The sequence below is a fragment of the Micropterus salmoides genome, unplaced genomic scaffold (genome assembly GCF_014851395.1).
Source record: "Micropterus salmoides isolate LMB-PRFRI ecotype aquatic unplaced genomic scaffold, ASM1485139v1 Ms_hic_scaffold_6, whole genome shotgun sequence".
Classification (NCBI taxonomy): Eukaryota; Metazoa; Chordata; class Actinopteri; order Centrarchiformes; family Centrarchidae; genus Micropterus; species Micropterus salmoides.
In genome coordinates, this window is record NW_024044348.1 from 29,242,572 (window position 1) to 29,259,751 (window position 17,180).

The following is a 17,180-nucleotide window of genomic DNA, read 5'->3' on the forward strand; positions in this document are numbered from 1 at the left end:
ACTAATTGCATCAGACAGAGCCTCCACATTTAAGAGTAAGCTTAAGACTTTCCTCACTGATAAACCGTATATTTAGGGCTGGCTCAGGTGAGCCCTGAACCATCTCATAGTTATGCTGCTATAGGCCTAGACTGCCGAGAGTCTTCCCATGATGCACTAAGCACCTCTCTCCTCCTCATCCTCTCCATCTATATGTGTTTTTATCGCATTAATGACTGTTACTAACTCAACTTCTTCCCCCTGCTGTAGGTTTTTGCTTTCTCATTCCTGTCCTCTCCCCTCAACCTTCTATCACTTTCTGCAAGTGTCTCTGTCTCCGAAGCTGTAGAGTCTGGATCTGTGGTTGCAAACTACCTATTATTATCATTATTAGTACTATTAATTTTCATTGATATCTGTACCAATACCACCATTGCTATTGTTTTACATTTCTATGTGGATCTTGCATTGGACTACAGGATGGGTTTCCATCTCTCTTGACCTGCTCTATATGAAAAGTGCAATGTGATAACGTCTGTTATGAATATGTGCTATATAAATAAAACTGAATTGAAACACAAATGCTAACATATTTTTTTATAGGCGAGCTGAGGTGGAGAGCCCCAGGCTTGCTGGGCTATAAAACTGAAATAAACAACTATCAGACCTGCCTCTGGCCTTGATATTTGAGTATGTCATTAACAAGTTCATCATGATTTCAGGAGAGCGGGACAAATTTGCCTTGCCACAGGTCTCTATAATTTTACTATTCTGCAAGTGGTGCCAGGAGAGCTCATTTTAAGAAATCCTCCCTGCAAAGTGCATTTGATGAATCTTCACGCAGTGCGGTGGGAGACAGGTGTTAAGTTACACAGAGCCACATTTAAAAAGGCAAACACATCAATAGCATCATTTTTTAGATTCCCAAATGATTTTCCAGTTGGTGTTCAGGGCTGCTTATCGCGTTACAATCCTGCAGAGACAGAAACCAGGACAACAGAGCAATATGGCAGGACTGTTGATAAAATGAATATGGGGCTGTTTTTGAGAAGACAGGCCTTTGTAGTGTTATAATATCCCTGTGTGTGTGGGCTTCTATTGTCTAATCAGGATTAATCTCACTGGGGAGGTCTCCTCTCCTGTTTATTGAGGTTTATGACTTTGATTTGAACCCTGTAGTCATGAGAGCAGGGACAGTCTGACAGCAATCACGGCTTATCTCCACCTTCAGCATATTGGATTGCCCAAATGAATGATGCTCTCAGGGTTATGAATCTATGGCACAAGAAAAGGCAAACTCATCCACCAAAAGATAATGATCCTTGGCAGAAGCGATGACCTTTTTAAGCATTAGTGGACTTCAGATATCCCATTTCACCCATTATTTTATGTGAGCACAAACTGAATGAGTCTACCTGGGATGAGCCCTACCATTCTGTAATACATTTAAGAAACAAAATCTGGCATCTACATCCAATCTGGCTGATTGAACAACTTGACTTAGATTGGCTAAATATTCTACAAAAAGTCAGATTCAATATTGCTTTTGTGTTCTAGACAGTCATTTGTCTTGTCTGCGCCACATAAAGGAAACCTGATCTGTTCTGTTCTGAAACATAATCAAAAAGACACCATAAAAGCACAGTGTGTCTTTGGAAGATGAGTTAAATTGCAGATGCAAAGACCTTGTGGTTCTTTTTTTTCCAATTAGCTATTTAGTTTCCCCTTTTCTGTGTTTGGGCTTCAAACAGATTCTGCTGGATAGATTTTCTTCTTTCACTAACAATTTCTCTGCTCAGCCAGAGTGACCATGCTGTGCAGGGCTCTTGTGAGGTAAGAAACAGGGTTGACATTGTGCTCTGAGACACTTGCGAAGGGTTTGATATGTGTCAAACACATTAAAGGGTTTCTCTCCACAGAGAAGGGGTGAGGGGCAGGTGAACAGAAAAAAAGGGGTTAGGAGGGCAAAACAGACAGAAAATGCTTTCTGTCAGGCCAGAGGACTCTTGAGGCGGAAGGTCTCAGCAATGTCTGTCTTAGTCAATAATGCAATCCACATACGTGCCACTTCATGGCCTTATACATTTTTCAGCAACCTCAGACATGGAGGATCTTCACCTTCACTCCACTCTTTTTCAGCGGCAGCAGGGGAGACGGGCTCATGTGACCCAGCCGAACTCAGAGTTAACCCTGCCGGCAATGAGGTGGCACCTGTCATTCCCAGGAATCGGCCTGCTGACAGTTTTCTAGGCTCGATCTGGCTGACGTCGAAGGCACAAGATACAACTTTCTGTGACCCTAAGGCGCTAACTAATGCAAATATACATGTGACTATCTGCAAACACAGAACCACAAAGCTTCAAGGAACATTCTCTATTTTAATGTTTTTGCCCACTTTCTTCCCTAGTGGCTATTTTCTCTAACACTTTTGTTTGACTTTTGATCAATGTCAACTGGGAGGGGTGCCCCAAGGCACAAGCACACTCAGTGTTTGCTAGCGCCAGCAGGGAATCCCTGAATCCCATTTTGTTTAGGGCCCCAAAAAGCTTTAGGCCGGCCTTGGAGTCATCCACTTTACAATGAGGGAAGAATTCAGCTGCTGGTCCAGGCCACACTGTTCTGCAGTTCCCACTGAATCAGAGATTAAACAACTTTACTGCACCAATAGTAACACAATCTTGTCAGCATTATTGCTCTTCTTCTACTTCTCAGTGCAACAAACAGCCATTATAGAGGAAGTGTATTCCCCCTATCATCTGCTCTAACAGTGCAGCTCATTACTTAGGGTCAGCTGGACAGCAGTGGGATGTGAACTGGTATAAATACACGAATGTTAGAGAGGCCATTACAGAACCAGAAGGTTAGAATGTGTTTTCACCACACACTAAATCAAATACATTTTTTATACAAGATGAAATACCTTGCTGTAATTATTGCCTGCTTGAAAAGAAAACGGCATTTATTCAAATAATCCAGCAATCAGCTATTTCATTTGGGGAGGTAAAGCCCCCAGCATTAGGCACTCTCCTTTCACTGTAATAGAGAGATTGGTGAGTTAATTCTCTCTAGCTTCACTAAAAAATATCATTATAGGTTCAGGCTCCAATATTGAATTGGTGCTTTATTGGACGTCCATCGATCCAATTCACTCCCTGCATTATCACTCCCTATATCAACAACCCTTATAGCAAAAACATTTTGTTCTAACTACATTGGAGATATGGGTCTAGACTAGTCCTACTTGCTTTGGTCTTATATGTCTGCTTTATAGTTATCATTTAGCATTAGGCATTTTGTGTGTGTGTTTTGAACCAGATATTTTGCACTTTGTTTGCACTATACATCTGTTGATTGTGTATCTTCTTTTTTCAGTACTAAAATCATGTATTCCGCTCAATGCTATTTAGATTGATATTATTACGCTTATATCCCTTTTAGCGCCAAGGAAATTTCATTTGGTTTGAAAATCTTTCTCAGAAACTTTATATTCCAGATAATTAAAAGACTGTCTCTCAGGCTACTTTAAAAAAAAACAAATAAATACAGTGTTTAGTAGTCAAACCTACATATAGGCATTTAGTCTCTTTGGTTAGAATGCCAGTGCAGCAGTTCGGCAGCCCAGCAGTTAGTAAGTTAGGCTTTTCCTGTCAATCAGTCAGGCAGAAAAAAGAAGCAGTCACACAAGCATAAGCAGATGATCAGTCACTGAGACGGGAAGTTAGACTGGCAGTAAGCTACAGCAGCATGGAGAGAATTGGAGCAGTGGAAAGCATTATGTTTCCCTGCCAAGATTTATAAGCCTCCAGCAAGATGAACTCTGCTGTAATAACAAAGTCTAATCAATGTCTCTTTAGCACATTATAGTTTCATCTCATCTGAAGGTTCTCATATGGCTGACTCTGCCTTGAAATGTAAAAAGGACTGTATATAAAGATTTTAAAGCTGATGGCTCAAGTTAATTTACCAAAGTTGACTTTGGCAAGTGTTCAAAGGGCTACACATTTCTGGTTATGATTGACACTGTTGCTATGGTACCTTGTTCTTACACCTGGTAGCAAAAATCATTACACCAAACCTACAAAAGGCACACGTTCCCGTCAAAAGAGTGGGATGTGACTGCACTGTGGGCCATCAAGCTGAAGTAACCTCCACCAAATGTGGTGGGGAAAGAATACACCAATCAGGTTCCTATGAACCCTCTGCTGGACACGGCAGGGATCAGGGGTCGCTGATGAAGGGCACCATTAACTGAGTTGTGGGCACATCAGCAAATCAAAGAGCCAGTGGTGTCAGAGGGGTTACAAGGGGGAGGTGGAGGACAAGGGATGGGATGGGCAGGATGTAGGTGGGAGATGGAGGTCTGAAAGGTGAAAATGATTACCATATTGAAAAGGCAGAGTCAGCAGACTATTGGGGCACAGATATACTAAGACCTTCATATGGTGTGTGTGTGTGTGTGTGTGTGTGTGTGTTTGCACAATGACTGTCAACACAGAATGACTTGTTCTATGTACATATCATACTTGTTTTTCTTTAATCTCTGACACTTTAGCAGGCTTAATCATATGGAGTATTTGCAATTACTTTTTACCCAGCTGTTATGTGCACATGTGTATCTGATCATCCTCTTTGTGGCTTGTTGATTAGGGAAAGAATGTGCTGTCCTTACTTAAGGGAGAGGGAGTAGTCATTCTTGCTGGTCTCGCTGTTTCTCACCAGGTAGCTGGCCTCCTTACACAGCCTGAGCAGAGACTCTGCATCTGTTCGGCTGATCGCTCCATGGTACCAGCTACAGTGAACAATAGGAAATAGGGATGAGAAAGAAGAGGAACAAAGGAATGGTAAGAATAAGCAGAAAACAGAACAAAGGGAATGTAACAACAAGGGTCAACCCCGCTCATGAACAGAAAATGAACAAGAGGGACAAAGTGGTGTATTTGAAATACAATGCAGTCACAACGCGACACCAAGATCCGACTCACAACTGGCTCTCCAGGGGCATGGTGGGGTCAATACGCTCCCCGAGAGAGCTGCAGTGGTCCAGTGAGGTCATTTTGGTGTTGACCAGACAGCCACTGGAGTGTCGCTGCAGCGGGCGGGTTTTCCCCTCCTTAGTAGGCGACATCCGAGACTTCTCCACACCATCAAACTGGACTGTAATAAAGGAAAACGCAACAGTTGGAACACTGTATTCTGGAACAATATGGTGGATATTTTAAAACAGTGGGACAATTCACAGCTCCGATAATAACAACACTACATAGTCCTGTATGTATGGTTCAGCTACACTTCACTTAAAAACACTAGTGTGCTAAAGTGGAAGTAGACATTTGAAAAAGTTAAATGGCTGTTAAATGTATTTACTAAACCAGAACAGAGCAATGAGGCGTGTGTGAGAACAGAAATCCAGGTTGTGCTTTTATACACACATGCATGCGCGCACACACACACACACACACACACACACACACACACACACACACAGTCACTTGGCATAACTCATCCAAGTGAAGGACATGTACACACAGCGGAGGAGGCATAAATCAATCCTTCCACACTGTGTACACATTCCAGTGAGAGAAAATACACACACATACAAACTTCCCCCTAAACCACTCAAACAAGCACACTTGTAAAAGTCATATGCACAAATATGCACACTCGTACACACACACACACACACACACACACATCTCACGCACAAGTACTGCAAGTTAAATATTAAACTGCCTATTCAAAACTCTCACGGTCAACTGTGAACATGATAAGCTGTCTTTGGCAACCTCACAGGGAAGTGTTTGATGGTGTGTTGGGGCTGTAGGTGACCTACGCTCAAAACATGACTGGCGGAGGTCACTGGGCAAATTCACAGCCAATCAGCACACAGAAAAAACATTTGCCGTTATTTACAAAAGCTAACGTGTGAAGAGAAGATAATGCCCACGAGGACACTGAAAGTGAATTCTCGCTTCTGTCAGGAGGTTATGGAGGCCACAAAAATGAAAAACTGGATGGTGGAGGTTGGAGTGGCAGTGTGGTCATCTGTGTGTGTGCGAAATGTGTATGTTTTAGCCATTTTCCCTCATTCATCCATCAGTATGATTAATGTCACAGCACCCATGGCTTTGAAAAGACCTATAAAAAAATCAAGCAATAACAGAAACAACTATATGACAAGCTATAGCTGGAGATTTTTGCCTGCTTAAAGGTTTAACATCAACACATCAAAGCTGAGCCTTTGATGGAAGGGGTTAATGTACTATGAAACTCACAGCCACTGAATTGCCTCTGTCTGTGCAGCTCTGTCACTAACGGCCAGTCTTGCATCTAGTGTTTAATTACCCAGGCTGAACATTGGCAGACACTGTACAAACAGACAGGCACTATGATCTTCACCAGCATGTCAATGGAGATTGGTGTACATCTGTCTAGACTCTGCATTCCAGCAAGAGGGTTGCATTTCACTTTACAGTTTGTGAGTTCGCCAAGTGTTCCTGTACCAGACCGTGTGGAAGGGCTGACAGTATCAATCAATCAATTTGACTACACGAGACGACACCGTGTCAACAAGTTTCATAGAGCTTGTGGACACACCTAAATGATGCTAAATGGGGAAACACAGCGCCTTCTGTAGATACTTTAGTTTTTTGATAATACTTTTGTTTTTTTAACATAATTGTTGACTCCACTGTCAATACACGGTAAATGGTAAAAATCTGCGACTCTCTGGTGCCAACAGCCATTGAAAGAGATTAATAGAATTTCAGTGAGTTACATAGTACTTTGACTGGACCAGTAATATCACCAACCCCTACTGAGACAGTAAAACTGTACTAGTACTGCATCCTGAGATCTTGTGATCAGTGATTTACTCAAGTATTGGACTCTTTGGAATTTTAAATTTGTGTTAATTTACACATTAACTCAACTTGATGACTGTCATGGTTCCCTGTTACTTTTCAGATTTCACATAAAAATATGACCAGCTTATAAAATGCAATACTTTGTGATAGATTAAACCAGTTGTTCCCAACCTTACCAAAGCAGTGTCACATATAGAATATAGAGCAATACTGCAATAAACTGTTGTAGTAGTACATTTAAGTAAAGGATCTGAATATGTCTTTCGGCAGCCTGTGATGGAACTTGATCCAACGGTGGGAGAAGACATTGAGACAGAGCGCTGCTGTTTTCAGCTCCGACCACCAGGGGCTCCCCTTCACCTCTACTCAACTCCAGGTTGAACTCGCTGGCCTTGAGCTCACTGATGCGTTTCCTCAAACATAAACTCATGGAAATGATTATTCCAAATGACAACTACCATTGTTATCTTGGCTTCTGCACTTTTGTTCGTTACAGGACTACGGCTGAGTCTTCAAAATGACAGCCAAATTATACTGTTACGTGACGGCTGGGTAAATTGTGGATCTAACCTAAGACCTGTGGAAGTCTACGAGCTGCAGCTTCACTTCTTCAGGGTCTGAATCTACAGGCAGTCAACTGATGCCCCAGCGTTGCATGTAAGTCCACATGAAAGACATTATTAGTTCTCTACTTTTTCATACAGTCCATTTGAACCACATGCTGACTGCTGGGAATACAGCGCAAGTGGGATGAACATACAGTATATGTGTAAGGGTGAGAAATAGCGTTTCCATGGAAACTGACCAAGGGGACAAGGCAGATGCATGTTTGCTCTGCTGATCCCTTGTCAACGCTGACAGATCACAACATGAAGATGCAGCCAATTGCTCTCTCTCCCTCCTTCGCTTTCAGTTTCTCCCTTCCTGTTTGCATATGTCCTGCCCTTCCTCGTTTTTTGTCCCCCTGACCTTTTCTTTTGATCTTTCCATCTCACACACTCCAGTCCTGTCTCTCTGAGTCACTCTTTTTTTTCTCTCTCTCTTTCTGTTTGTGTTTGTCAAGGACAGAACAAGATAGTGGAAAATGGACTGTGGAGGAATGTCTGCTCATCCAGTGGGAGTAAAAAAAAAGGAGAGACAGAGCAGTAACAACTTTGATCTGTTATCTCCACTGTTTCTGATGGTCACTGATTGTGTCTGATACTGCTACAAAATTGGTATTCTTTATTATTTATATTTTTGGTATTTACATTATATGTCCATTTATAAATGGGATAAAAAATGTACTATGATGTACTTTTTTTTTTTTTCAATCCACAATGATCTAAACTGGAAAATGTGTCTGCTAGTGTGGCATAAGGATGAATGTTGCTATCTTGGTTTTTCCACACAGTCCATCTCTCAGTGTGTCTACAGCCCACTCAGCCATCCGCCGGACCTCAGCTCTTCACATTTTCTCCATTCTCCCTGCGCCCACACTAATTCCTACTCTTCCCCAGATTCGACACAATCAGTGCTTTATTTGACCTTGATTAAACCCTTTCTCCCATCCACCTCCTAGAAAGGGCTGAGTGGCTATTCTCGGTGGAGCTCACCCCATCAACCGTCCCTGTCAGAACTCTGTCTTTTCCACAGGCTGAGTGCATAGCTCTACAAGACGAGTATTAATCTGAACAAAGAGTCTCCAAAATAAACAAAAGCTTCATTTGCCAGCCATCTCACCAACACTAGCTACAACTACTGTTGTAGAATTATGTTTTGAGGATGAATATCAGTGGAAGTAAGCCAAACTCATTCCCCTTTCATTCTCTGGAGCACATAGCCTGACACATGGCCGACAGGAGATTGGCGAGAGGATTGGCCCGGAGGAGAACAAAAGCTCTGAGAGGCAGCTTAAGATAAACGAGAGGGTGAACACACGCACACAAGGACACATACGTAAATGTGCAGGGGCATCTGTGTGTGTTATCAGTATTGTTGCTTGTAAAGCACAGCAAATGGAATCAGTGTATCAGATTGAACTGTCAGTCAGATGGTGACTGATGGCTGAAAGGCCTGCCCCCTTCACGCATGGCTTCCTTTAGAGAGCACTATAAAACAAAATAAAACACAGAGGCAGTTGAGGAGGGAGAATGTGCAAGAGAGGGAGTTGACAGGCTAGGACACAGATTAACACAGAGGTAAAAACAGCATTTCTTTGATTACACTTTGAGTAATCCACAACATAAAGTGCTTCATTGTGACTGAGTACAGCACAGCACAATACAAAATATTTCCACAAGAACATGGAGAGAGAGACTTATAGTGGCCATCTAACGCCACAAAAAACATCCTCAATATATATATATATATATATATATATATATATATATATATATATATGTATAATATAATGAAACACTATTAAATAGAATGGTAAACCTTTCCAGGGTGTTGGGCCACAATATTCAAAACATAAAGCAAGGGAAACATTAAAAATGTTGTTACAATTAAGTGTATCATTGAGTCTTCTGAGCAACCTTCTGTACTCCTTTCCCCCTGTGCACGCACTCCTGAGCAAATTTCTTTAATTAAGCTGGCTAATTAATTCTCATTGATTAATGGTACTCCTATCAAAAAGGATGACTAGTCTGAGGGGCAATGTGTGCCATCGACCGCTGCATTGTGAGGTGAAAATTAAGTTTTCCATCTAAGACGTGTGAAATGATTAACAGGTCTGCATCTCATTAGAATGCACTGCACACTGAAAATAGTGCTCAGCGTGGTATGATACCCCGGGAACTGGTAGCAAGAAATCACCCACTTTTACGTTGGTATTAATTGTGTGTATCTGGAACTCAAATGATTTGTTGGATGGCTTTTAATAACATATTTGTAGATATTCAGACATCTAGGAATGGGTTTTATTTTTTTTATACAAATCCCAAAATTAAACTCTAATTAGGTTTTCCAAGACAAAGGAATGACCCTTCAAAGTGTCAGCTAGTGAGTCTATTTAAAATTAAATCTGGATATCTTTTAATTACTTTGTTGTTTTTTTTTTTCTTAATTAGAGAAAAGAGAAGGTTAGAGAAAGTGTGGATAATTGATTCATGTCAAAAAAGAAAGGCGAGAAGTACTTCATTATACTAGACAAAAGTACCCTCCATTTATATGTAGATGTAATAACGATCCTGTCAAGCCGCATTTAAAGTTTGATAATGAGGTTCAGTGGATACGGAGGATTTCCCTGAACTGTAAGGGATATTGTTTTTGTCCTGGTCTATATGAGAGAAATTCACAATAGCCTTTACAAACACATACAGACACTTAGCTCCTTACCTTGGCTGTAAGCAGTCCTGTGTATAATGGATGACTAATGTCTTGGTGTGTGACCGAGGGTCTGCCTGTACGCTGAGGTCTAGAGAGTGCAACTGTAACTGTATTCAGATGGGTTGTGGAGGCCATCACCACCCCCTCATGTCTGCCACAGTGACCTTTGACCCCAAAGATGTAGAGTGGGGCCATACTGGCTCAGACAGAGAGAGGATCATTTTACAGCTGGACGCCATTGTTAAACCCACTCACATCACAGAGGGAGCCAGAACAGTTCCCATGGCTTTATGGACATAAATCAACTCCTTGCCCTGTCCTCGCCTATAGCACGCAGCAGTGTCCTCTTACATGGTCTCACTCTTAAGTCCTCCCACTATGCCAGGGGAAATCCCATTCCTGGCATTAGTTCTGCCACATGTCCTTCTTTTCCCTTGGTGATTACAGCAGTCAAGTGTGTAAGTTTGGGGAAGGGCTTCAGAAATCAACTAAAGGCTCAGTTAGCTGAAAAAAAAAAACTACTTGCCCATTGTGTAAATACGGCTAAACCTGAGGTGCCAAGTCTCAAGTCAAGAACTTAACTCGCCTCAAATGAGTTTGATTTTTCAATTCATGTAAGCCACTTGTAGATAACAGTGGGCCAGAGGGACATCTGGGACGGTTATGAGTATGTTGACAAGAGGAAATGGGGGTCATAGCGAATGGCAATTACGCATGCAGAAGGCAGTTCAGCACAATTAAAACTAATGAGCCTTCAGCCCTAAAACCTGCACAAGAATTAGTGATTTTCTGCCACATGTAATCCAGATGGAAAAGTGCAGTCATTACTAAGCTAATACCTAAAGTCATTACATACAGTGCCTCTAGAAGATGTGAAGTCTTTCAGTAAGTCATCACTGACCAGTTAAGTCTAAGCGGACACTTTCACATAAACGATTGCCCTTCTGCACTGCTGGTATGTTTTGTGAGGATGATCCAAAAAAACTGTTCTGTTTCCACTTCCTAAAGAAAACCATTTTCAACCAGGAAGATTATTGGTGATATTTTTTGCAAACCAACCATAATGTGTTTTGTAGCCAGTTATGTATGCTTAGGACATTCACTAAAATATGCAACACATCACACCAAACTCAAGACAAACTCAAGCAGTTCCTTAATAACATCAGATAAATAGGACAGATATATAACAAACGGAAGGAAGTGGGTGAATGGATGGATGGATGATGGATTAATGTACTGAAAGATGGGGGGTTGGGATGAGGGGTTACTGATAGGAATGACGCAGGACAATGTGAACACCAACACCCACCATGGTGGTGCTGGTCACAGCTCGTCTGTCCTGGCGAGGGCTGAGCTGTCTGAGAGGGAGACTCCAGCTCCTCCACCAGGGGAGGGCTGGTGTTGAGCTGCCCAACAGGAGGGGGCCACGGTAGGTCCTTGATCACTTTAATCTCTACTGCAAGTGTCGTCCCAGTCACCAGAGGAGAGATGGAGGGAAGGAGAGGACAGCAACAAGAGGCATAAATGGACGACGACAAAGGGAATGAGGATAGGGAAGTAATGACAGAACACAGAGAGGGAAAAAGAGAAAAGGAAGAAGAGGTAAGTGAAATACAAATAACAGCAGAAGATGCCAGCATTGTGGTAGAGAGCTGGTTTATACTACGATACTGTGAAGAATCAGTAGTAGCTGTGGACTGGAAAAGGAAGGGAATACAACAGGACTGAAAAAGAAGTTAGATACCAGGAAGTAGGGTTGGGTTCTGACAGTGGGTGCCATTTTGGAAGTGGTTCCAGGTTAATTAAAATACCTGGGTTTCTAACGAACCCAGGGCTACAGTCAAAGGTTACTTGTAATGTTAAACTCTCATCTTTGATAAGGGATTTCAAGGATTAAGACTCAACAAGTGAATTGAAGATCTGAATTTTATAAAATGCAACTGAACCCCAACCCTACCAGAAAAGTTCTCTTCCCCTCTCCATTGGCTCTCCCTCAACAATCCAGACAGGAATCCAGAACCCAACTTAAGTCTCCCCTTGGGATCCTGAGATATACTAAAAACATGACAATGCAAAGTTCTGAATCTCTACTTCTGAATCTTGACGTGCTATATGACAGACTTTACTAAAGAGGAAGGCCCAAATAATCCAATGCTGTCTTTTGAAAGTGCAGACTTTATATAGAAAATTTATTCTAGAAATATAGAGCTGCCTTGAGCCCAACTACAGATTGTCACTGATATGGTGCAGTGGACTATGCTATGCTTTTATTCTTAGTGCTAGGTTTTAAAAAAAAGAAAAAGAAAAAAGACTGTAGGCCTCAATACAAAACAACAATGTAGAAACTATCCTTCACTGGAATGTACCTCAGAGCAATCCATCCTGCCGGTGGACACTCCCCGGGCTTTGCCCCTTAAATAATGTATGGCTAATGTCCAGCTGGGGAATTACCAGGGTAAATCGAGCACCCTTGCAAGAGCATATCTGTCACAGAGCAAGAGCCACTTGTTAAATTGCTGAGGATACTCAATAAATGGGATGGAGAGGGGAAGGGAGAACGCTAGTCAGAAACCCAAGATAATAAAGAAACATAGTGCAGCAATAGTAGTTTTGGAACGCCACTGAATGTTCCTCTGGAGGTTAACAGTGTTTTATACATATATCTTTAAACACAGATCTTCCTGTGAGGCGACTTGCCTCTTAATGCCATTAAGAACATTTAGATGTCTCTGTCCATGGTGCTGGGTTTGTTACTAGAGTATTTGAAAGTAAGTACAAGAAACTAAACTTTGTGTGATTTCATCAAACTGGTCACTTAAGGCAGATAATGCCCTTAAACACAAATTAAGAAGGTTTAAAAACAGTTTATTTCTACTGCCTAAAAGAGCAAATACCAAATCATGCAGGTGTTGCCCCTTAAATTAGTCCAAAATTAACATCTGTCAGGAACCAATAACCAAAAGAAACAAAACTACAAATAAATACAAGAAAAACCTAGAAAAAGATGTTTACTTACAATAAAATATCAACAAAAGTAGCTAGATGACTTTGAAGCCCAAAAGCTCACCTTCTTTATCAAACTGCATTACACGCTGATGAATAACATTAAAACGAAAGAATAGGTTAACATTGGTAAAAAAAATAAATAAATAAAAATACTCCAGTGGTGGCCTAGCCTATCAATGATGGCGGCCTTATTTGAGGACATAGACAAATAGGTGGAGAACAGCAACATACTGACAGATACAAATCTGGCAGCTGTTGAATACAAGGCCAATTTGAGACATGTCAATAAATAGTTTAAGACTTTCTTTAAAAGATGTTTTCGCCTCCGTAACAGTGTAGTTTTTGTCATCATTACATTGGTTATGCTTGGTAATACTATACAACAATTACCTACAGTAGAAAATGTTTATAAATTAAGAGCTCAAGATTAGTAAAAGGGGAGAGTTAGAGCCACATTTTATCTCATCTATAGAGAGTCGACTAAGTGTTACCTCAGCTGCCTAAAATGGGAAGATGCAGCTTCGTGTTGCTGTCTTGTATTGGCTGTTATACAGACTGGTCTTCAGTGAGGATGGGAATAATGTTATGGACTTGTCCATTTTCCGTCCTGCAAGGAATTGGTGGTGGTACAGGACATGCTAATGAGAGGCAATATCTGCAAGCTAGATGAAGGGGGAAATGACAGAATATTCAATCCGACAAGCAATTAAATAGATGGGCCCGCGGTGTCAGGGGGCTAATCTACAGAAAGTTGGCTGGAAGGAGGAGCTGCTTGATGTCTATCCTGATTGGAGAGGTGTGGGGTGGTGGAACGGTGGGGCTGGAGGGTGGGGAATGGAGACAGAAGGTCAGAAACTCTGGGAGATAATATAACTTCCACTACTTTGGGGTGAAGTAGGGGACTCTCTTCCTCTGAGATTAAAAGCCTAATGCTCATTTCACATTGCAGATTAGCGTGTAATTGTTTGGGGAGTAGAAGGCTGCCTGCACTCTGCAGCCACGCTGTGAGGACGAGGAGACGATTTGGGCGAGTGTGGCTCAGATTTGCTTGGATGCACAGCTGAATAATAGCATTTAGCACTGTGAAAATTGAGGTAAAACATATTCAATAGCCAGGAGTTTTTTGTTAGTATTTTTAAAACTCTGGGTGACTGGAATCTCCCGTACCAGTCCCAGTCCCGTTGCCCTCTTGAATAATCATTGATGCCATTTTGCCGCATGGATGAGGGCATCTTTACAACTTGTACTATTCATCAATTCAAATTCAGGACTATGGTGACAACAGCAGTGTTGCCTTTGCACAGAAGAGATGATTTACACATCAACCCTGAAGGCTCATCACACTGCCACAGAAATGTTCACATATCTGCCCCCATCACACTGCCCTGATTATCACCTATGTAGATGGTACACTGCAGTCTGTGTGAACAACAGGTTTAGTGTTTCAGAGACTGGATGTAAATATAAGGTAGAAAATATAAATTGCAATTTAATAAAGCATTTTAATAAAGCTCGTATAGAACCAAAATCTAGAGGTTCTGTTTTTATAATTATTGGCAGCAATATTTGTATTTCACTTTCTTTGATGAAAAGATTATCACATCTTCCTCGTCTAATCGGACTGCACTTGGATCAGTAAGACATATCTCATCTGCATAATCCTCAACGACATAGGAATAGAGGCTACTGATGATTCTAGATCGACAAGGCACCTGTCGCTCAAGTAAACGACACAAAGGTGGCAATGTTGGGATACTGAATAGGAAAATTTGAAAACATGTGTCCCTCACATGTCCCGTTTGCTTTGGAAATGTGTGATGTTGGCAGGATGTCATGTGGACTGTACACCTCCGGGTTGAACAGCAGTCTGGGGGTGGATATTCAATAAGCCTGTGTGTTGTAAATGCTGAGGCTTATTAATTATTTGTTTCACAGCTACGTTGACAGTACAGTTCATCAGAAGAACCAGAGTGTACTTTAACAATGGACAAGAGCCCCTTTTTCTATCTGTATTTACCTTCCCTTTGTTCTTCCAGGAGCAGATCTATTTTTAAAGCCAGGTATTTGTTTACCCAGGCTTTTCATTAGCCTATGGCACTTCATCACTGTAAACAGTGCAGCACCATAAATCACCAGCTATGCTTGTTTCCACCAATGCCATTTAATTTAGTTCTGCTTAATTTGGTTGGCTAATTGCATGCATATTCAAAACAAGCTGGAAGATTGCAATGTTTATGCCGCACATTATGAGCAGAAGCGCCTGGAACACAAAACCAGCCTCTTCTGAGGACGTGTTTGTTCCATTGGCACCCAAATCATTACAGATAACAACTGTGTAATGCACCGGGGGAACTGAAATGCCACCTCATAATTCTCCGCTTACTGTACACGTCACATTATACGGTCCAGCTCACTTTTACAGAATAGATCTGTTTTGAAAGGCCATGTGTTTGCATTAAAAATTAAACTGGCACAAAAAAGTGGGTGATGGAGATGAGGTGACAGCAGGGCCTTTTTTCTGCTTTCTATCAGGAGGTAGAGAAGGAAGAGATGTGTTAGTGACGGCCAGCCAGCAGGAGCTTCCAGGGGGGGCTTGCTGAAGCAGGAGCGCTGCTTCCATACTTTGTGAGGGAGGTTTACAGTGCTGTTGTGTGTGGCCAATGTGTGTGAGTGAAGATAAGACCTGTGGTGGCGCTCAGTGAAAGACAGCATGACACATTTGAGACTCGTGAAAGAGGGCTGTCAGGAAGGTTATCAGCAGGGTGTTGCAGCAGAGGTCAGGAGGATGAGCTGAGAAGTGACAGACAGTGGGTGGGGGAAACAAGATCAACCAAGCAGAGAGAAACCGAACCATAGCACCCACAAAACAGCTGGCTTTAACCCTGGTGAAGATACCCAGCGCATGACAGTAAGAGAATCAATTATATATTTTAGGACGTTAGACTTGAGCTTCAGATTTCTGGGTCGTTAAGCCCATGAAGATTCATTAAAAAACCATAAAGCTCCTGAAGACCTTAGGGAGCAAACGACAGCGCCTTCTCTTATCTCCTGTGTTTAATGTATGGTACCCCGCTGGCCGAGAGCCAAGTGTAAGGAGTTAGTCGCAGGTAACAGAGGGCGAGGAGATTAAATAACAATGGCTCTCGAGCCCATTCCTGCTGTAATGAGGCTCAAATTTCTGATGGCGGCATGTCCATGTCTGGGTGTGTGAGTGAGCGTGCCATATGCAGAATCAAAGCATACAGGCTCACACTGACGGACATGCGAGCACACTTTCTCTTACAATCACATGTGGCCTTCTTCATATGGTCCCATGCTAATGCATCTTCCTCACTCTTCACCTCCGAGCTCATCCATCACTTATTCAGCATCCAGGAGGGACGTAGGAAAGAGGTTGTGGTGAGCATCTGTTCAGTCTACAGAGTGTGTGTGTGTGTGTGTGTGTGGGGGGGGGGGGGGGGGGGGGGGGGCGCTGCGAGGATGAGTGATTAACCAAACCGCAAGTACACAGCCTCCCAACACCCTAACAAGGCAGGGAATTTACATTCCATTGCATACCTGTCAAGAGATAGACCAAGGGTGAATAATAACACCAGACCAAGTGTTGTGAAGAGGCTAGCATGCAGGCATTGAGACATGCAGGGACAGCTGAGGAGAAAGGGTTGCAGCAGGGAGCATTAGTATGCTCTCCTTCCCCTATCGTTAATGAAGACAAATAGCCTTTTATGCAGATTGCATTATTATGTTATACCATGGTGGGAGGGTGTCTGGCAGAACTTGGTACTTATTTAATCCCCCAATCCCCCATAATTGTTTGAATAAAAACTGTGAAGGTTTTGATAAGCGAGGAAAAGTACCTCCAAAATCCAAACGGCGAACAGTATCATTAGTCATTGATATTATACAGCCATAAAGTGCTCAGCAACAGAACTGAGGAAAACTGCTCTCTCGAAACAGAACATGGAGCTACAGTTGGGCTGATTTTAAAACAGGCCGTCTGCCCACAGAAGTGCTTGAATC

At 42.1% G+C, this 17,180-nt stretch overlaps 1 protein-coding gene across 5 annotated transcripts in view; it reads right to left on the reverse strand.

The window, feature by feature from the left end:
• LOC119890016 (SH2 domain-containing adapter protein F-like) overlaps nucleotides 1-17,180 on the reverse strand; it is a 96,889-nt gene that overhangs the window by 6,718 nt on the left and 72,991 nt on the right. For 2 of the 5 annotated variants that reach the window (XM_038701009.1, XM_038701008.1), the window contains 3 exons: nucleotides 11,464-11,610; nucleotides 4,962-5,133; nucleotides 4,649-4,768 (listed from right to left, as the gene is read on the reverse strand). In XM_038701009.1, the coding sequence (XP_038556937.1) occupies nucleotides 4,649-4,768; nucleotides 4,962-5,133; nucleotides 11,464-11,610 (439 nt within the window). The remainder of the gene's footprint in view (nucleotides 1-4,648; nucleotides 4,769-4,961; nucleotides 5,134-11,463; nucleotides 11,611-17,180) is intronic. The other 3 variants (XM_038701012.1, XM_038701011.1, XM_038701010.1) reach the window with 2 other exon arrangements.